Below are 15,171 nucleotides of genomic sequence, written 5' to 3'. Positions count from 1 at the left end.
AGCACACACCTGTACTTTGTACATATACAGTAGGTTGTATTTTTGTACGCTTGTATATTTTTTTATGTTCTTCTTCTTTGTTGTATTCTTTGGTTCACTCTTGTGGTGGTGCAGTGGGTAGTGCTGTTGCCTCACAGAAAAAGGAGCTCTGTTATTGCTTGGGCTTCCTTCGGATGCTCCGATTTCCTCCAAAGACATGCAGCCAGGCCAACTGTAGCTACTAAAAAACACAAGTGTCAGTGTATGTTTCTGACTTGTAACAGACTGGCTATCTGTACGGGGTGTTTCCTGCCTTTCAGCCAATGAATCAGACCAACCACGACCTTAACCAGGATAAAGCGACGGTAAAAAAAAAATCGGTGCATGCTCAATAATCCAGGTACACAAATCCACAAGGTTGAATCAGTTCATCTGGACACAAGTTTGTTGTAGAGATACGTTTCGCCACTCAATCCAAGTGACTTCTTCAGTCTGAGCTGGTGGTGGATACCCCAACCTTATATGCAGCCGATTCGCATAACGACTGATCACCGCCCATTGGAAACGGTGATCAGGTCCATATGCAAATCACAATGGCCATGTGTGCCTTTCAGACATGATTGGGGTATAGCTCCTATCACGGCGTTGTAAGATGGTGAGAGATGTACTCTCAGGCCCCTTCCCCGGTTCAAGGTGGGTCGTTCCCTCTTCACATAGATGGCCTCTTTGACTCCCCGTTCAAAGCAGTGTTCCTCCTTGTCAAGGATCTGCACATCTCCATCATTAAATGAGTGGCCGCTGACTTGCAGGTGAGTGTAAACCGCGGAGTCCTGGCCAGAAGAGGTCGATCTTCTATGTTGGGCCATCCGTTTAGCCAGTGGCTGTTTAGTTTCCATTATATGACTATATAGTCATTATATGACTGTGTGTACAGATGGCAAAATGCACTTCTGGAAAAATCTGAAGTCACTGTAAAATTCCAGACTGTTCACTAAGGTCTCATATGTTGGCAAATGAACATTCCAGATCCACTGAGGATTAGAATAAGCTTGTTTACTAAAAAAAGCTGTTGGTTATGCGTGTAATTTAATGATCAGTGTTGAGGGGGAGTGTCGGGGTGGAACCGCAGCCCTCTGTGCACCGCCTCAGGAGGACGTGTACATAAAGCGGGCGGAGACAAAAACCTGCTCCGCCTTAAGAGGCTCGTGAAGAAGAAGCTCACAACTGAATTTCTAGGGTTAGGGTTAGAGACGATAACCATGATAAAGGAACATAAGTGAGTAATAAGAACAGAACAGCGCGGAAAAATCCGGTTCATTTACGGTGGTTCGTGAAGGGTCAGACGGACAGCGCCTGCTGGAGAGGGACTATTTCATGGCACTTCCGGACTCGGTAATTCATTCAGTGGACTCTCCTGTGTATGCTGTGATTAATACCAGAACACATGGTAAGTGTACCTTACCTGTAGCTTTACATTTATACGGATCCATATGAATTAGATAAGCTCGTGTAATGTCATGTTAAGTGTGCTGTGTATAGTCAGAATAGAAGGTCGGGATGTGTGTACTGTACAGTAGCCTGTAAACAGCTCACAGTATCAACACAGCACGACTGTTATTGCTCTCAGCCGGGTGATGGAAAGGTTTTAAACAGCTCTATTTAAAGATGATAGAAGATGAGACCCACATTCTTTGCTTCGGGTCGCACAGCTGATATTTCAAGAGAATTCTACACACTTGTTTTATGCTGGTTTCACGTCACGTCCTTGCGTGTTAAAGCTCGGCGGTGATTGGCTGCACAGATGAGTCAGCTCACAACGAGGTGTCTGACTCGTGTCACTTGTGTCAGACTGATAAAACATCAGGCTGGTGATGCTCGCAGTGACCTTCTGCTCCTGGAATAACAGCACTGTAAGCTCACAGCAAGAAGGTCCTGGGTTCGATCCGCAGGTGGGGCGGTCCAGGTGTTTTCTGTGTGAGGTTTGCATGTTCTCCCCGTATCTGCGTGGGTTTCCTCTGGGAGCTCCGGTTTCCTCCCACAGTCCAAATACATGAAAGTGAGGTGAATTGGAGGTACAAAATTGTCCATGACTGTGTTCGATATTACACTTGTGAACTGATGAACCTTGTGTAACGAGTGACTACCGTTTCTGTCATGAATGCAATCAAAGTGTGTAAAACATGAAGTTAAAATCCTAATAAATAAATAAATTACTGGATTTCTAATCACTTCGTCCCTCCGGTCACTAAAATTCACTTCACGTCCTCTGCTCACTTAAATAGCTAGGGCGGCACGGTGGCAAAGTGGTTAGCACTGTCGCCTCACAGCAAGAAGGTCCTGGGTTCGATTTCCAGGTGGGGCGGTCTGGGTCCTTTCTGTGTAGAGTTTGCATGTACTCCCCGTGTCCGCATGGGTTTCCTCTGGGTGCTCCAGTTTCCTCCCACAGTCCAAGGACATGCAAGTGAGGTGAATTGGAGAAATTAAATTGTCTGTGTTTGATATACTAACATGACTGTGTTTGATATAACCTTGTGTAATGAGTAACTGCCGTTCCCGTCATGAATGTAACCAAAGTGTAAAATCCTAATAAACAAACAAACACTTAAATAGTTTCACTAAAATTCACCAAGTTTCTCTCATCAGTCTTTTGGTATTCGACATTGCAAGAGGAAATGTAGCATTATAATATTTATTTAGATTTAAGACTGATAAGGTGTTGGATCAATATCAGGTATCGACCTACTCAGGGATTTCAGCTTGGTATAACCATCTCTAACTAAAACACTGATCATTGTTGATTGTAATGTCTAGAGTGTTTTAGCTATGGTCCACCACGGTTCAAATTTTCATGTAGGACTTATAGGGATGCACGGATCGATACTGGGGCCAATGTTGTCCTGAACGCTGTCAGTGATGTCTTGTTTTCAGCTTCATATTTGTCCTAGAGCAGGAGTTCACTACCGTTTTTGGTGAGTCAGTGACCCTTATTTTAAGTGCTAAAAACACAACCACACTCTTTACCCCTTGGGCTATTTTCCAGGGCAGTACTGTTAGTAAGGGTATATTTCACAGAATGCTTGTTAGGTGACTGTGTCATTGAAATATTGAAAAGTGAGTCGTTAGTACTAATCATGTACAAGGAGCTCCAAATAAAATAAACAGCCTAAGTTAATAAAATAGACTTGCTACCAACATTATTATTTTATCTGCACAGAACTCTATATAAACTGTGGAAAGATCTCCAGCGACCCCTTGTTTATGTAAGGGACAGAATTTAACAACTCAAGATTTTGATTTCAGGTTACTAGTGCCCCTTTTCACAAATCTTCAATGCACACACGGTTGCAAGTAGGTCCTGTAACTGTTCTGCATGTAACCTGTGTGATTGTAATTATGACAATCAAATGTTTTACATAGCTATTGCTAAAAGTTCTGTCATGTAAAATATATTTTATGCTTTAATCCAGCTTTGTGGCAGCAGTTCTTTTCTGTTCCTGTTTCAGCATGACTGTGACTTGTGTACAAAATCATTTCACTAAAGACACAGTTGGACAAGTTTGGTAGCTACTGTTTGAGATTAATTGGAACGTGAATTGCTAGATGAAAATTTCTGCCAGAATGCAAGTTATGCAAAGCATAAAAGACCAAATGCTTTGCTTAACTTAGGCTATAGGACTAATAGGACAGCACCTGTGCACACCTTTTGACCTGCAATATTTGCTACCATGCCTGTTGTTTTCCCTTTTATTATTTTCCCAGAGTACGATTTCACATTTACATTACAGATCAGAGTATCACAATGCAGCAATTTGATACTGATCACATTTGACAGATTATGTTTCAGTAAAAATGACTGACACAAAAGAGGTTCGTGCTCAGTAATGTGTGATACAGTAATCTATAGTGTAGGATTTGATAAAGTGTGCACTTGGATATAATTCAGTGTGTTTGTGAGCGAGCTCAAATGCCCAGTGCATCATGGTCCGGCATGTGCAAACAAGATCTTGGCACATGTGCATGACAGCATATCATGGAGAAGAAGCTTAGTGGGCTTAGAGAAAAGTAGTTAATGTGTTACAGTGGTGTGAGCGAGGCGGAGAGAGACTTGGAGACAGTCTATTCATGTCAGAGTGAAATGACTCAGTAGTGCTTGACTTTTAACCTTAATAATTGCTTTAGTATGTTTAGGTATGAGTTGTCTGACTGTTTATTTTGCTATAGTATAGATATTATAGCTGAAAACTCATCTGAACAATAATCAATGCTATAAGACATTCGAACCAATAGAGGGCAGCAGCCAACACTAAAGTACTGTAAATGCACTTCAATAGTTTGACTGGCATAGGTTTTTTGGTGCATTTGCTCATCTAATTTGCTCATCTAATGTAATTATAACATGACATTGTGACTGGTCAATTACATTCGTCCGCTTTATCTGACGTTAAAAATCTTAGGCATACATGTACCTCAGCCCACATAACAAATGACAGAACCATGCATACAGCATTACACGTTCATTTCACCTCTGCTTTACAGAGGATTCTATCCTGACATTGTAGGTGCTGGTGAAAGTGGAGGGATGTGAGGCAGCAGTTTTGCATTAACATGGTATGCAAACACCACAGCATGTAAATTGGGAAAAGTTATTCGCGAAAGGTGCAGCTTATATAACCACTAACCTTCAACACTAATTCTCACAGGTTCCAGCACTAACATCTAGGTTTAAAAAACTCACAGTATCACAGAGCAACTATGCAGTGATATAAACATGCATTAATTAAGCAAGTAGCATATATTTACTAAAATCTATGAAGTTGAGAAAGAAGAGTAAAACTTTACATCTACAGTAATCCTGCTATACTTCACCAGTTCTGCCAGTAAATGACATTTAGATCTTAATTTAAAGTGTTTGCTCTTTTATTTTGATTAGCTGCAGCTGAAAATGTTTTGAACATTAAGATGATTTTTAAAAGTGACCTGGTAACTTGGTGACCTCACACATGTGGTTTTTAATAACTTTGCCTGGCACCTCTGAATTCTAAATTGTAGAAAGGAATCCATAAATTGAATTAAATTAGTAGCCCTGATGGTAAATAGTTGACTTAGCTAAAATAGCAGCTTTTAACACAGACTGTTCTGTGATGTATTTGTGACAGTGGAGGATCATCATGTGAATACAGTAACCTCTACAAATATTGGCACACATGCAAAATATAAAATGACTCTGAGTCTGAACATGCACACATTTGTCAGCTGGATTCTTTTCACCACCCAGTGCCAGAGTCTCAAAGAGAGCTGTATCACGTATGGAGAAACACGATATTAAATCCTTTAAGCAGAGGTTGCAGAGCTGTGCCTCCAAAACGCAGTTGATTTTTCAAAATCTTTATTAGAAGTACAATGATTTAAATAAAATGTACTTTTCCCATATCTACTGTATGTGTAACCACAATTGCTGGCACCCTTAGAAATCTTCTGTTTAGGGATGACAGCTTTATAATCATTATTAGGTTTTGACGTTAGACTGTCTCCAAAACTACAATCAGATGCCATCTTCCTTACCAGAAGTTGTTTGGGAGGGGTGCCAGAAGAACGCCTTTACTGTCAAGGACTAGCCAACTCATACTAGCACATACAGTTAGTCAGACGTTACTGAAACTTGTTTTATGGTCAGATAAGACCAAAATACAGCTTTGTGGCAACAAACACCAGGGGTGGGTTTCAGACCTGCCTTACAGAAGAATACATCATTCCCACTGTAAAGCATTGTGATGGATCAGTCTGTTGTTCCTCCAAAGAGCATAGTTTGGATTTATAGTATTATAGACTTTGTATAATACATTAAATAATACAGCAAATAAATAAAAAACCAACTACTTCAGCATAAAAGCTTTAACTAGGTCATGAGTGGATGTTTCAGCAAGACATTAATTCAAGGCCCACCACTAAATTAATCCAGTCCCCTGACCATAACCCTATAGAAAACGTGTGGGATGAGCTGAAGAGGAGAGGACACAAGAATGAACCTTGAAATTCAAAGCCGTGTGTTCGAGCTGTTATCTTGGCGAGAGATTGCACAAAGTACTTAATAAAGGGGTGCTAACAATTGTAGTTTTTAATAGGATTTTATTTCCTCTTGATTGTTGTACTTTTAATACTTGATTGAAATGATAAACATGAAAGAAAATGTTTACAGCTTGTTCATGTTTATTATGGATTCTATAATTTGCTCAGTGCACTGTGTGTATAGTATAAATGGAGAGGATTTATGGAAAGGGGACAGCAACACTTGGTTTAATGCTTATCTGTTTATTATGTCTAATTCTCTGTCTTTGTTTCTGTCTGTTTTTCTTGTCTTGCAGGAAGGTAGACGTTGGCACTTAAACCAGAGATCTCCGACATCTTCCTCAAAACACTTCCTGCCTCATGAGAAGACTGTTGAATTATCTGAATCTAAATGCACAAACCAAATAGAAATTCATCTGAGAGTTTGTGGCTGCAGCTGTTTGCTTCTAAAAAGACAACAACCTAAATAAAACATTTTTTATCTTTTTTCTTTTAGCTAAATTTACATCTAAATAAAAAAAATTGGTTTATTAGTTTATTAGTTCTACAATTGTAATTGTTTGAACTCAGGAAAAATGGGTTCATCAATGGAAGTAGCAGACCTGGCAGTCGTTGCAATTTATTTTGTCCTCGTGCTTGCAATTGGCTTTTTTGCCATGTGGAAGGCCAACCGCAGCACTGTGAGTGGCTACTTTCTGGCTGGCCGGTCGATGAACTGGGTGGTGATTGGAGCATCGCTATTTGTGAGCAACATTGGCAGCGAGCACTTCATTGGCCTGGCTGGTTCAGGTGCAGCAAGTGGTTTTGCTGTAGGTGCCTGGGAGTTCAACGCTCTCCTACTCCTTCAACTTCTGGGCTGGGTGTTCATTCCAGTCTACATCTACTCCGGGGTGTACACCATGCCAGAATATCTCTCCAAGCGCTACGGGGGCAAACGACTAAAAGTCTACTTTGCTGCTCTATCTCTTCTGCTGTACATCTTCACCAAACTCTCAGTGGACTTATATGCAGGAGCTCTCTTCATCCAAGAGTCATTAGGCTGGAATCTCTACCTGTCGATTATTTTGCTTATTGGCATGACGGCTGTTTTGACAGTAACAGGAGGTCTGGTTGCTGTGATCTACACTGACACTATCCAGGCAGTGCTTATGATCAGTGGAGCTTTGACTCTAACAGTCATCAGTATGGTCAAAATGGGAGGACTGGAGGGCGTTCGAGAGAAATACATGGAGGCTGTACCAAATGTTACTGCCATCCTCAGCAGGTACAACCACAGTTTTGAATACACCAATTCCTGTCACATCCATCCAAAGCCAAATGCCCTCAAGCTCCTACGAGGGCCTCTTGATGAGGACATCCCTTGGCCAGGGTTCCTGTTGGGCCAGACCCCAGCATCTATCTGGTACTGGTGTGCTGACCAGGTCATAGTGCAGAGAGTTCTGGCTGCTAAGAACATCGCTCATGCAAAAGGCTCCACCCTAATGGCAGGCATGCTAAAAATCCTTCCCATGTTCATCATCGTTATTCCAGGAATGATCTCCCGGATAATGTTTGCAGATGAGCTGGCCTGTATTGGGCCAGAGCACTGTATGGCTGTGTGCCACAGCGAGGCCGGTTGCTCTAACATTGCCTACCCTCGACTGGTCATGAGCGTAATGCCAGTGGGCCTGCGGGGGCTAATGATGGCCGTAATGATTGCTGCCCTCATGAGTGACTTGGACTCCATCTTCAATAGTGCAAGCACTATCTTCACTCTGGACATTTACAAGATGGTGCGAAAGTGTGCCACCTCCAGTGAGCTGGTTGTGGTGGGTCGAGTGTTTGTCATCATCATGGTTGTCATTAGTATCGGATGGGTGCCTTTTATCATTAAGATGCAAGGTGGCCAAATGTACTTGTACATCCAGGAAATGGCAGGATACCTTACACCACCCATTGCTGCTTTGTTCTTACTTGGTGTCTTCTGGAAGCGTTGCAATGAAACTGGAGCCTTCTGGGGTGGCATGACTGGCTTTGTCCTGGGTACCACACGTCTTATCCTTGGTTTTATCTATCGTGAGCCCCGTTGTGATCAGCCAGATGAACGACCAGCATTCATCACACATGTCCACTATATGTACATAGCTGCTGGGCTGTTTTGGATCTCAGGCGTGATAGCAGTGGTTGTAAGCCTTTGTACCCCACCCCCAGACAAACAGAATATTCAGCGCACCACCATGTGGGGACTACGGCAGATTAAAAGTCTACCGCTGGAAAAAGGGAAGGAGACATACAAGCTAAACAATAATGGTTCTACACACTGCAATGGCACTGGCATGCAAAAGGACCTGCCTCTATACGTCCATAAAGAACAGTGTCCTGATGGAGCTGATATAAAACTTCTCATGCCTTCCCCTGCTGACCAGGATCCCATGACGCCCAGCACTGAGGCACCCAGTCCAGTTGAGAGCAATGGGCATGCAGATTTAGTAGGGCAAAAGAATGTTGAACAAGGCCAGAAAAAGTGTGCCTGTATGGACATATTTCACTGGATCTGTCGGTATAAGGAGCAGGCAACAGCTTCTACACCTAAAGCCATGGAAGATGATGAACAGGATGTTAAACAGATGCTTTACGAACCACCTAAAATCAAACTTTTGCTAAACTTTGGGTTAGTTGTAGTCTGTTCTCTGGGTATTTTCATGTTTGTCTACTTCTCTTTGTAATATGCTGATCTGTTTATTCACTGTAAAGTGCAAAAAAGGGCACACTTTTTATGTAGATTTTTTTTAATCTTTATTTGTTTTTCCTAAAAATGTATGAACTTGTTGAAGCTCTTATAGAAGAGGCTGTATTCCATTGACCCATACTTCAATAATAGCCAAAATGACAACTATCGCTGTTGTTATTTAGTGTTAACTGTACAGTAATAATCTTATAACTGGTGCAGTGTTTTTGCTGTTTATACCATTTTTTTCCCAATTTCAAGTTGTAAAGAATTACTTGCGCTGATGACGATAAATATGTACTTAAAGACCAGGCACAGTGATGCCATTTCTTCCCTGTGTACAAATATAAACTTTTGTAAACACACTCACCCTTATACTTAAGCACACATAAACAGGACAGGACCTAAAGGATTATTAAATACAACAACAGTAAAAGTAAAGCTAATTTACCAACTAGTAAAACAGTATTCAATATCAATGACTAACAGTTAGCTTTAGCATGAAGCACTACTCAACCAGTTGGTTCTTTTTATATGTTTGTTATGACTGTCAAATCTGGCAATTTTGCCTTATGTAATGAAAGCACTCTTACATGATATCATGTATACTGATACTCTGCCTCAAACCTTTTTAAAGGATCATTTTTATTTATATTAAATGTGCAGATTGTGTTGAAGTTATGTTGGGTTTAAAGCTGTCTTGTATGTGCATTTGTATTTATTTCTTCTCCCCCTCAGTTGGACCATATTATTTATGTCAGTGCTGAAGTTGCCACCTATTTTGTGTCAATTTTCACACATTTGTCATTGTTAAGAATTTTGAATGAGTTGAAAAATGTTCTGTATTTTATACTGAAGTTTAAAAAAAATATTTCAAACAATGAAGCTTTGCAGTGCTTTATGACCCAAGTTTTGAAAAGTCTGTCTAATCCTAGATGTTGTTGCCTTCATTCATGCAAGTGAGTGTAAAGTCAGTTATTGCAGTGGTCCCTTTGGAATGATTAAAGTAATAATGTTGTCATCAATGTCAGTTTTACAATATATGGTGTACAAAGTGTTTCCTAATGACCACAAAAATGTCGCTGTTTAATTAATTTTCATTTCATTTCCAAACCTTGAATTCCATAATGAATATGCTTTAATACTGACAATATTATATGCAATTGTAACAATGTCCTAGCCTGCTTTAATACAGTTTGTGTGCATAAAAGTTGTCGTTACTTTGCAACACTTTAATGGAGTGAAAGCTGTTCAGTGGGGCTGAGGTCAGGGCTCCGTGCAGGTCACTGGAGTTGCTTTTAACCAAGTTTTTTTTCATGTCTTTATAGACCTTGATTTGTGCACAGGGGCACAGTCATGCTGGAACAGGAAAAGGCCTTCCCTAAACTGCTGCTGCAAAGTTGGAAGCATATCAGTTCTTTTATATAACTGATTTATTTCACCTGTTAGTAACTGTTGTGTCTGAAACACATAAGTTTAAAAATTAGGTGGTTATATTAGATTATGTTGCCCCAGTACTTTTTCCATATAGTGTATATGGAAATATATACTTGTAGTTGGACAAACTTTAGAGCAGAGGTCCCCAACCACCATTCCATCAGCATTAATTCCATTAGCATTGGAATTAAGCTTAGTCTCTTAAGAGCCAAATTTAAATGAGTACTGCACTCTTTTCAGGCCCCAAAAACACTGCACATGAACCTTTTTAAACACCTGGTAAAATGTGTAGGTTAATGTCAATTGTACATCCTTGCTGTAGTCATGTTTGCTTCGGGAAGGATTCAGAAGCCCAGTGAACCAACAAATGATATATTTTATTCATATAAAGAAATTAATTTAAACACAGACTATTAAAGGTGTGTTTGTGAAGCCAATTTAAATATTCGTCTCCTGGTTTGTACGCCCCTATATATGTATACATATATAATCATATGGTTCATGCTTAAATCACAATGATGTTTGCATTTAAATAGTATGTGAAAGCATATACTGGTCTCTCAAATCAGGTCAATGTAGATTGGGATGTCAGTTTTTAATTGCTGTGCAAAATATTTAGTTCTTCTAGTTTGGGAGTTTTATTTAATGGTTATGGAAACAGATTTTGTCTGTCATACTGCTTTTGAAAGCACTGTTTTGATATGGAAATGTAGCTTTTGGTTTTCAACAAATACCAACATAAAGGTTTTTTTATCGAGCCAAACTGTTTTGAAGTAGAAATAGGGTTGGTAATCACTGCAGAAAACTTGCAGATGTTTTGATAAGTGATACTGCATAGCAGAAATGTTATAAAGTAGTATTATGTGAGCTGAATTAACAACACAGCACTTTAATGCCATCAACACATTGTGATGATCGCGCGCCCGGTTTTCTTGTTCACCAACACATTACGTATCCTGTTAATGCTCATGGGATGACTGTGAATCAGATGTTGCATAAGCTAATGTTCAGGTGTCTACACTTTTTGCCAGATAGTGTAGATCTTGAATAACTTGTAAGTTCAGCCTTCGCATTTTTAACTTTTTCAAATGTTTGTGCATCTGGGCAGCATTTAGATTCCTCTGACCAATCTTTCTGACATATTGGTTCTAAATCTGTTGGCAGTTCAGATCAAACTACGAAAGGCAGGAAAAACACATGGTAGGCATGCTTAACTGAATCCATAAATTGTAGTCTTAATTGTAATATTTTGATACAACGATTTAAGTCCTAATATTACTGAATGACGGCAGTTGTTTGTCTTACCTATAGTATATGGAGGTACATGTTTTTGTTTCACAGTCCCATAGTAGCATTTTCCATGCTCAATTTATATTTACTTAACCTTACAGATTGTTTTTAAACAATGCTTTTCCAAACAAGGAGAGTCTGTGACATATTTTATTAATGGAAAATGAGGAATTTGAAAAATTAAAAATGCATTGTGTTCAGTGTTCACCACTACTAAATCAGTTGCTTTTCTGATTGGGTCCAGCATTAAAAAAATGCCGAGCTTGAGAGTTAACAGTTTTAAATTTAATTTCTTAGTCAGTGACATTGTAAGAGTTCTGAATTCTATTTATTCATTTTTTTGTATAATGCACTAACTGGTTTTCTCAGTGTCTGAAAAATCATTTGCAGCCTCCAGTGAGGGGGAATTTTAAATGACCTAAGCACTTAAACTCCCATTTAGATATGGTGTAACTGTAGTGTGTATTGGGTATAATAGTGAAATCTGAAAAGACAATGTCTAAACTAAAGAACAAGTTGTAAATGATACGTTATGGGTGTTGTGCTTTCAGTTTATTTGTGCTACAAAAAAAAGAAAAATGGTGTGGGAAGCATAATTATATCTGCTACTTTGAATTTTTCACATAACAAAATAAAACTTTTTTGAGAATATCTGCATGTGTACAGGTCTGATTATTTCTCTCTTTATGCATTTTCTCCCCAATTTAGCGTAGTCATTTTGTCTTCTGCTGCTGGGGATCCCTGATTCCCTTAGCAAAACCCTTTTTCATCTATGCACTCTGCACAGACACCTCTCTATCTGCCAATCAGGGTCCTTACACAGCGTTTGAAGACCCCACCCACATAGTCCGATCATCTTGTAAATACAAGCCAGAAGTACAAGTGAACAAAGCACCTTTTCCCCACTAACTCACTATAACTCATTTATAAATTAGAGAATCAATTTAATAATCCAAGAAAAACAACCCCAAGCACACTGTTTAGTAAAAAAAAAAAAAGTAAAAAGTAATATAGTATTAAACATTATGTTTGATATGCTTTTATGCTTTGAAAGTGCTTGTACTTGTTTACAGCAAGCAACTTTACCTGTGCACTGATGTTAGACAGAAATAACCAAAGAGCCAATGAACAGGAAGCTTTTCTTCTATGTGGTATTTTACACACTATTGTGGTTGTTCCATATTTGTCCTGAACACCCTACTAAGATAAAAAAAATGTAAATGCTAGACCAGTGAACACCACAGAGTTCTTACCCTGATGACAGCACATCTCAGCCATCATGTGACAGAAAGTTAATAGTTGGGCCACATTGGTCTCAAATCCTGAAACGACACCGGAATTTAATATGACTGCACAACCCCCAAATCAGAAAGCATTGGGACAGTATGGCAACATTGGTACAGTATGACTTATATTTAATTGCAGACAGTGTAAACTCAATATATTTCATGTTTTATTTAATGTAATATACATCTAATCTTGCATTTCAGGTCTGCAACACACTCCAAAAAAGTTGGGACGGTACAGCATTTACCACTTTGTAATGTTGCCATTCCTTCTCACAACACTTAAAATAAGTTTTGGCACTGAAGATGAAGTGTTGTTATTTTGTTCCATTCTTTGTGCAAACACGTCTTAAGGTGTGCAACAGTACAGTGTTGTCACTGCCGCATTTCTCATTTCAAAATTCTTTACACATTCTCTATTGAGATCAGGTCAGGACAGCAGGCAGGCCAATTTAGTACACGTGCCTTCTTCCTCCGCAGCCATTGTAATGTGCAGCATGGATTTGCTTTGTCTTGTTGAAAAATGCATGGACAAAGATGCATGGGATGAAGCTGACCAGACAAAACATGAAATATTCTGGGTTTATACTGTCTGCAATAAAATAATATAAAAGCCAATGTAAGAAACACTGTGTGTGTTCTTTAGTTTGCATTTTCCATACTGATTTGAGGTTTTAAATAGAAGTGAATACCTTTTATTTTAACAAGAACATATGTATACAAGGATAAAAAATACAGATGTTTTTCACCATACAGTCAAAGTCGTAGGGGAAATATAGTGGCCCAAATTAGTACTTTAAGGATTCAGAAGTTTGTCCTCAAGAAACCTAGGTTGATGTAAATCGTTCTGTAATGAGACAGACACGACAGGTTGAGTTGACCTTAACGGTCGGATGACTGGGAACTGGCTAAAGCATTAGATGAGGGTCAGTGGGTGCAGGTTAACCAATGACTAATGGAAAATTCTAAATAACTGTAGTTAATTACAGCAGGAAGGTCAGATTAAAATCATTACTGCATTAAATTATTTCTCACAACTGGATGCAGGTAAATATAAAGCTGACCCTCATGTCTCTTTTATGCACACGCATACACACACTATCAGTTGGAGGGTTGTAAGTTTAAATCCTAGCTCTGCCTTGCAGTCTCTGTTGGTCCCTCGAGTAAGGCCCTTAACCATCTTGGTGGCAGAAGAGCTGTTCAATGGTTGATGTTGCACTCTGATCCCAACTTCCAGCATGCTGCTATACAGTATGTGTAAAATTAAAGTACATGTTTGTGTAAATATGACAGGCATTCTATTCCAAAACTTCTTCTCAGGCTGTTTTCTCTGTGAAAGAGAAACACTCATATTTTTTAATCTGCCTCATCTACATTTTTCTTTTCTGCACAAACCCTTCCCTCCTAGCACCCCACATGTCACACCCACTTTCATTCTCTCTCTCGTCCTTTGTTGCTCTCTGCCTGTCAGTCTCTCTCCCCAGTACTTTTCCACTAATAGTTTAAATTTGGGTTTGTGATAAAAGAGGACAGGCAAGTTAAGTCAGTATGTCAGTGTATGGCATGACTTTTATATGACCAGAAATTGGGGCAAAATGACCTAGTTATCCTGTACATTACCAAAACTGCTTTAAAATATTAAAGCTAATATCAGCATTGTCCCAGTAAATAGTGGATTTGTTAAATTTTGTGTAATTATATTCTGTTGTTCTGCTGCAATTCAGCTCACTGCCTCTAGTTTCATTCTACTGCATTTCTAAAGTGAGTTTTTTTAAAATTAATTCTCTCTCTCTTTCTCTCTCACACTCTTTCACTCTCCCTCTCCCTCGTCTTCATGGGCGGTGCTGCTATTTCAGACAGTGGAAAAGTACTGGCAGTTAGATGAAGTGGGCTACGCTTTGTTCATTGTGACCTTACCAGTGAGAAACAGCAGCAGCTCTTTTTCAACACACAGCACTGATCTATGTCAACTAAATGTCATCCACATATCGTTTGAAATTTTAGATGATCACCTTTATAACAGACTGGAATTACACAGAACTGCTGTGACAGACAGTACCCACAATACCCACAATCACAATACTCAGTGCCTAACGAGTAATACAGCTAGCTTTCATGCATGCATTGTAAAGAAAATATTTGTGTGGGTATTTAAAATAAAGTTTAAATGTTTACAGTTTAAAGTCAAATACTGTGCAATTAGTCAGAGAAAGGTCATTTTAAAAAAACAGTAAAGTGAAACCTGAATTATTAATAGTCAACTAACCAATGTTAAGATTTGTAAATGATTAGCTTTACTGCCTAGACCAAAGGCAGTTGAATGAATGGTGAATGAACAGGCTTTCATCAACATGACATAGTTTATCTTTACTGGGTTGTGATTTTTCATTTTCTTTGCTTAAGGTC

The 15,171-nt window shown here is 39.2% G+C and overlaps 1 protein-coding gene across 4 annotated transcripts; it reads left to right on the top strand.

Moving 5' to 3' along the window:
- The first annotated feature begins 357 nt into the window (after positions 1–357).
- Positions 358–8,944, top strand: slc5a3b (solute carrier family 5 member 3b). 4 transcript variants are annotated; one of them, XM_063005522.1, is made up of 2 exons: positions 358–379; positions 6,643–8,944. In XM_063005522.1, exons 1-2 carry the CDS (start codon positions 364–366, stop codon positions 8,748–8,750), a joined length of 2,124 nt encoding a protein of 707 aa, XP_062861592.1. In that variant the 5' UTR covers positions 358–363; the 3' UTR covers positions 8,751–8,944. The 4 variants fall into 4 exon arrangements, with proteins under 4 accessions (XP_062861592.1, XP_062861589.1, XP_062861591.1 ...); XM_063005519.1 differs by lacking the exon at positions 358–379 and having other exon boundaries at positions 6,607–7,149; positions 7,222–8,944; XM_063005521.1 differs by lacking the exon at positions 358–379 and having other exon boundaries at positions 6,607–7,614; positions 7,708–8,944.
- The last annotated feature ends 6,227 nt before the right edge of the window (positions 8,945–15,171 follow it).

The sequence above is a fragment of the Trichomycterus rosablanca genome, chromosome 12 (assembly GCF_030014385.1).
Source record: "Trichomycterus rosablanca isolate fTriRos1 chromosome 12, fTriRos1.hap1, whole genome shotgun sequence".
In the NCBI taxonomy this organism is placed as follows: Eukaryota; Metazoa; Chordata; class Actinopteri; order Siluriformes; family Trichomycteridae; genus Trichomycterus; species Trichomycterus rosablanca.
This window is presented reverse-complemented; position numbering and strand designations above follow the sequence as displayed.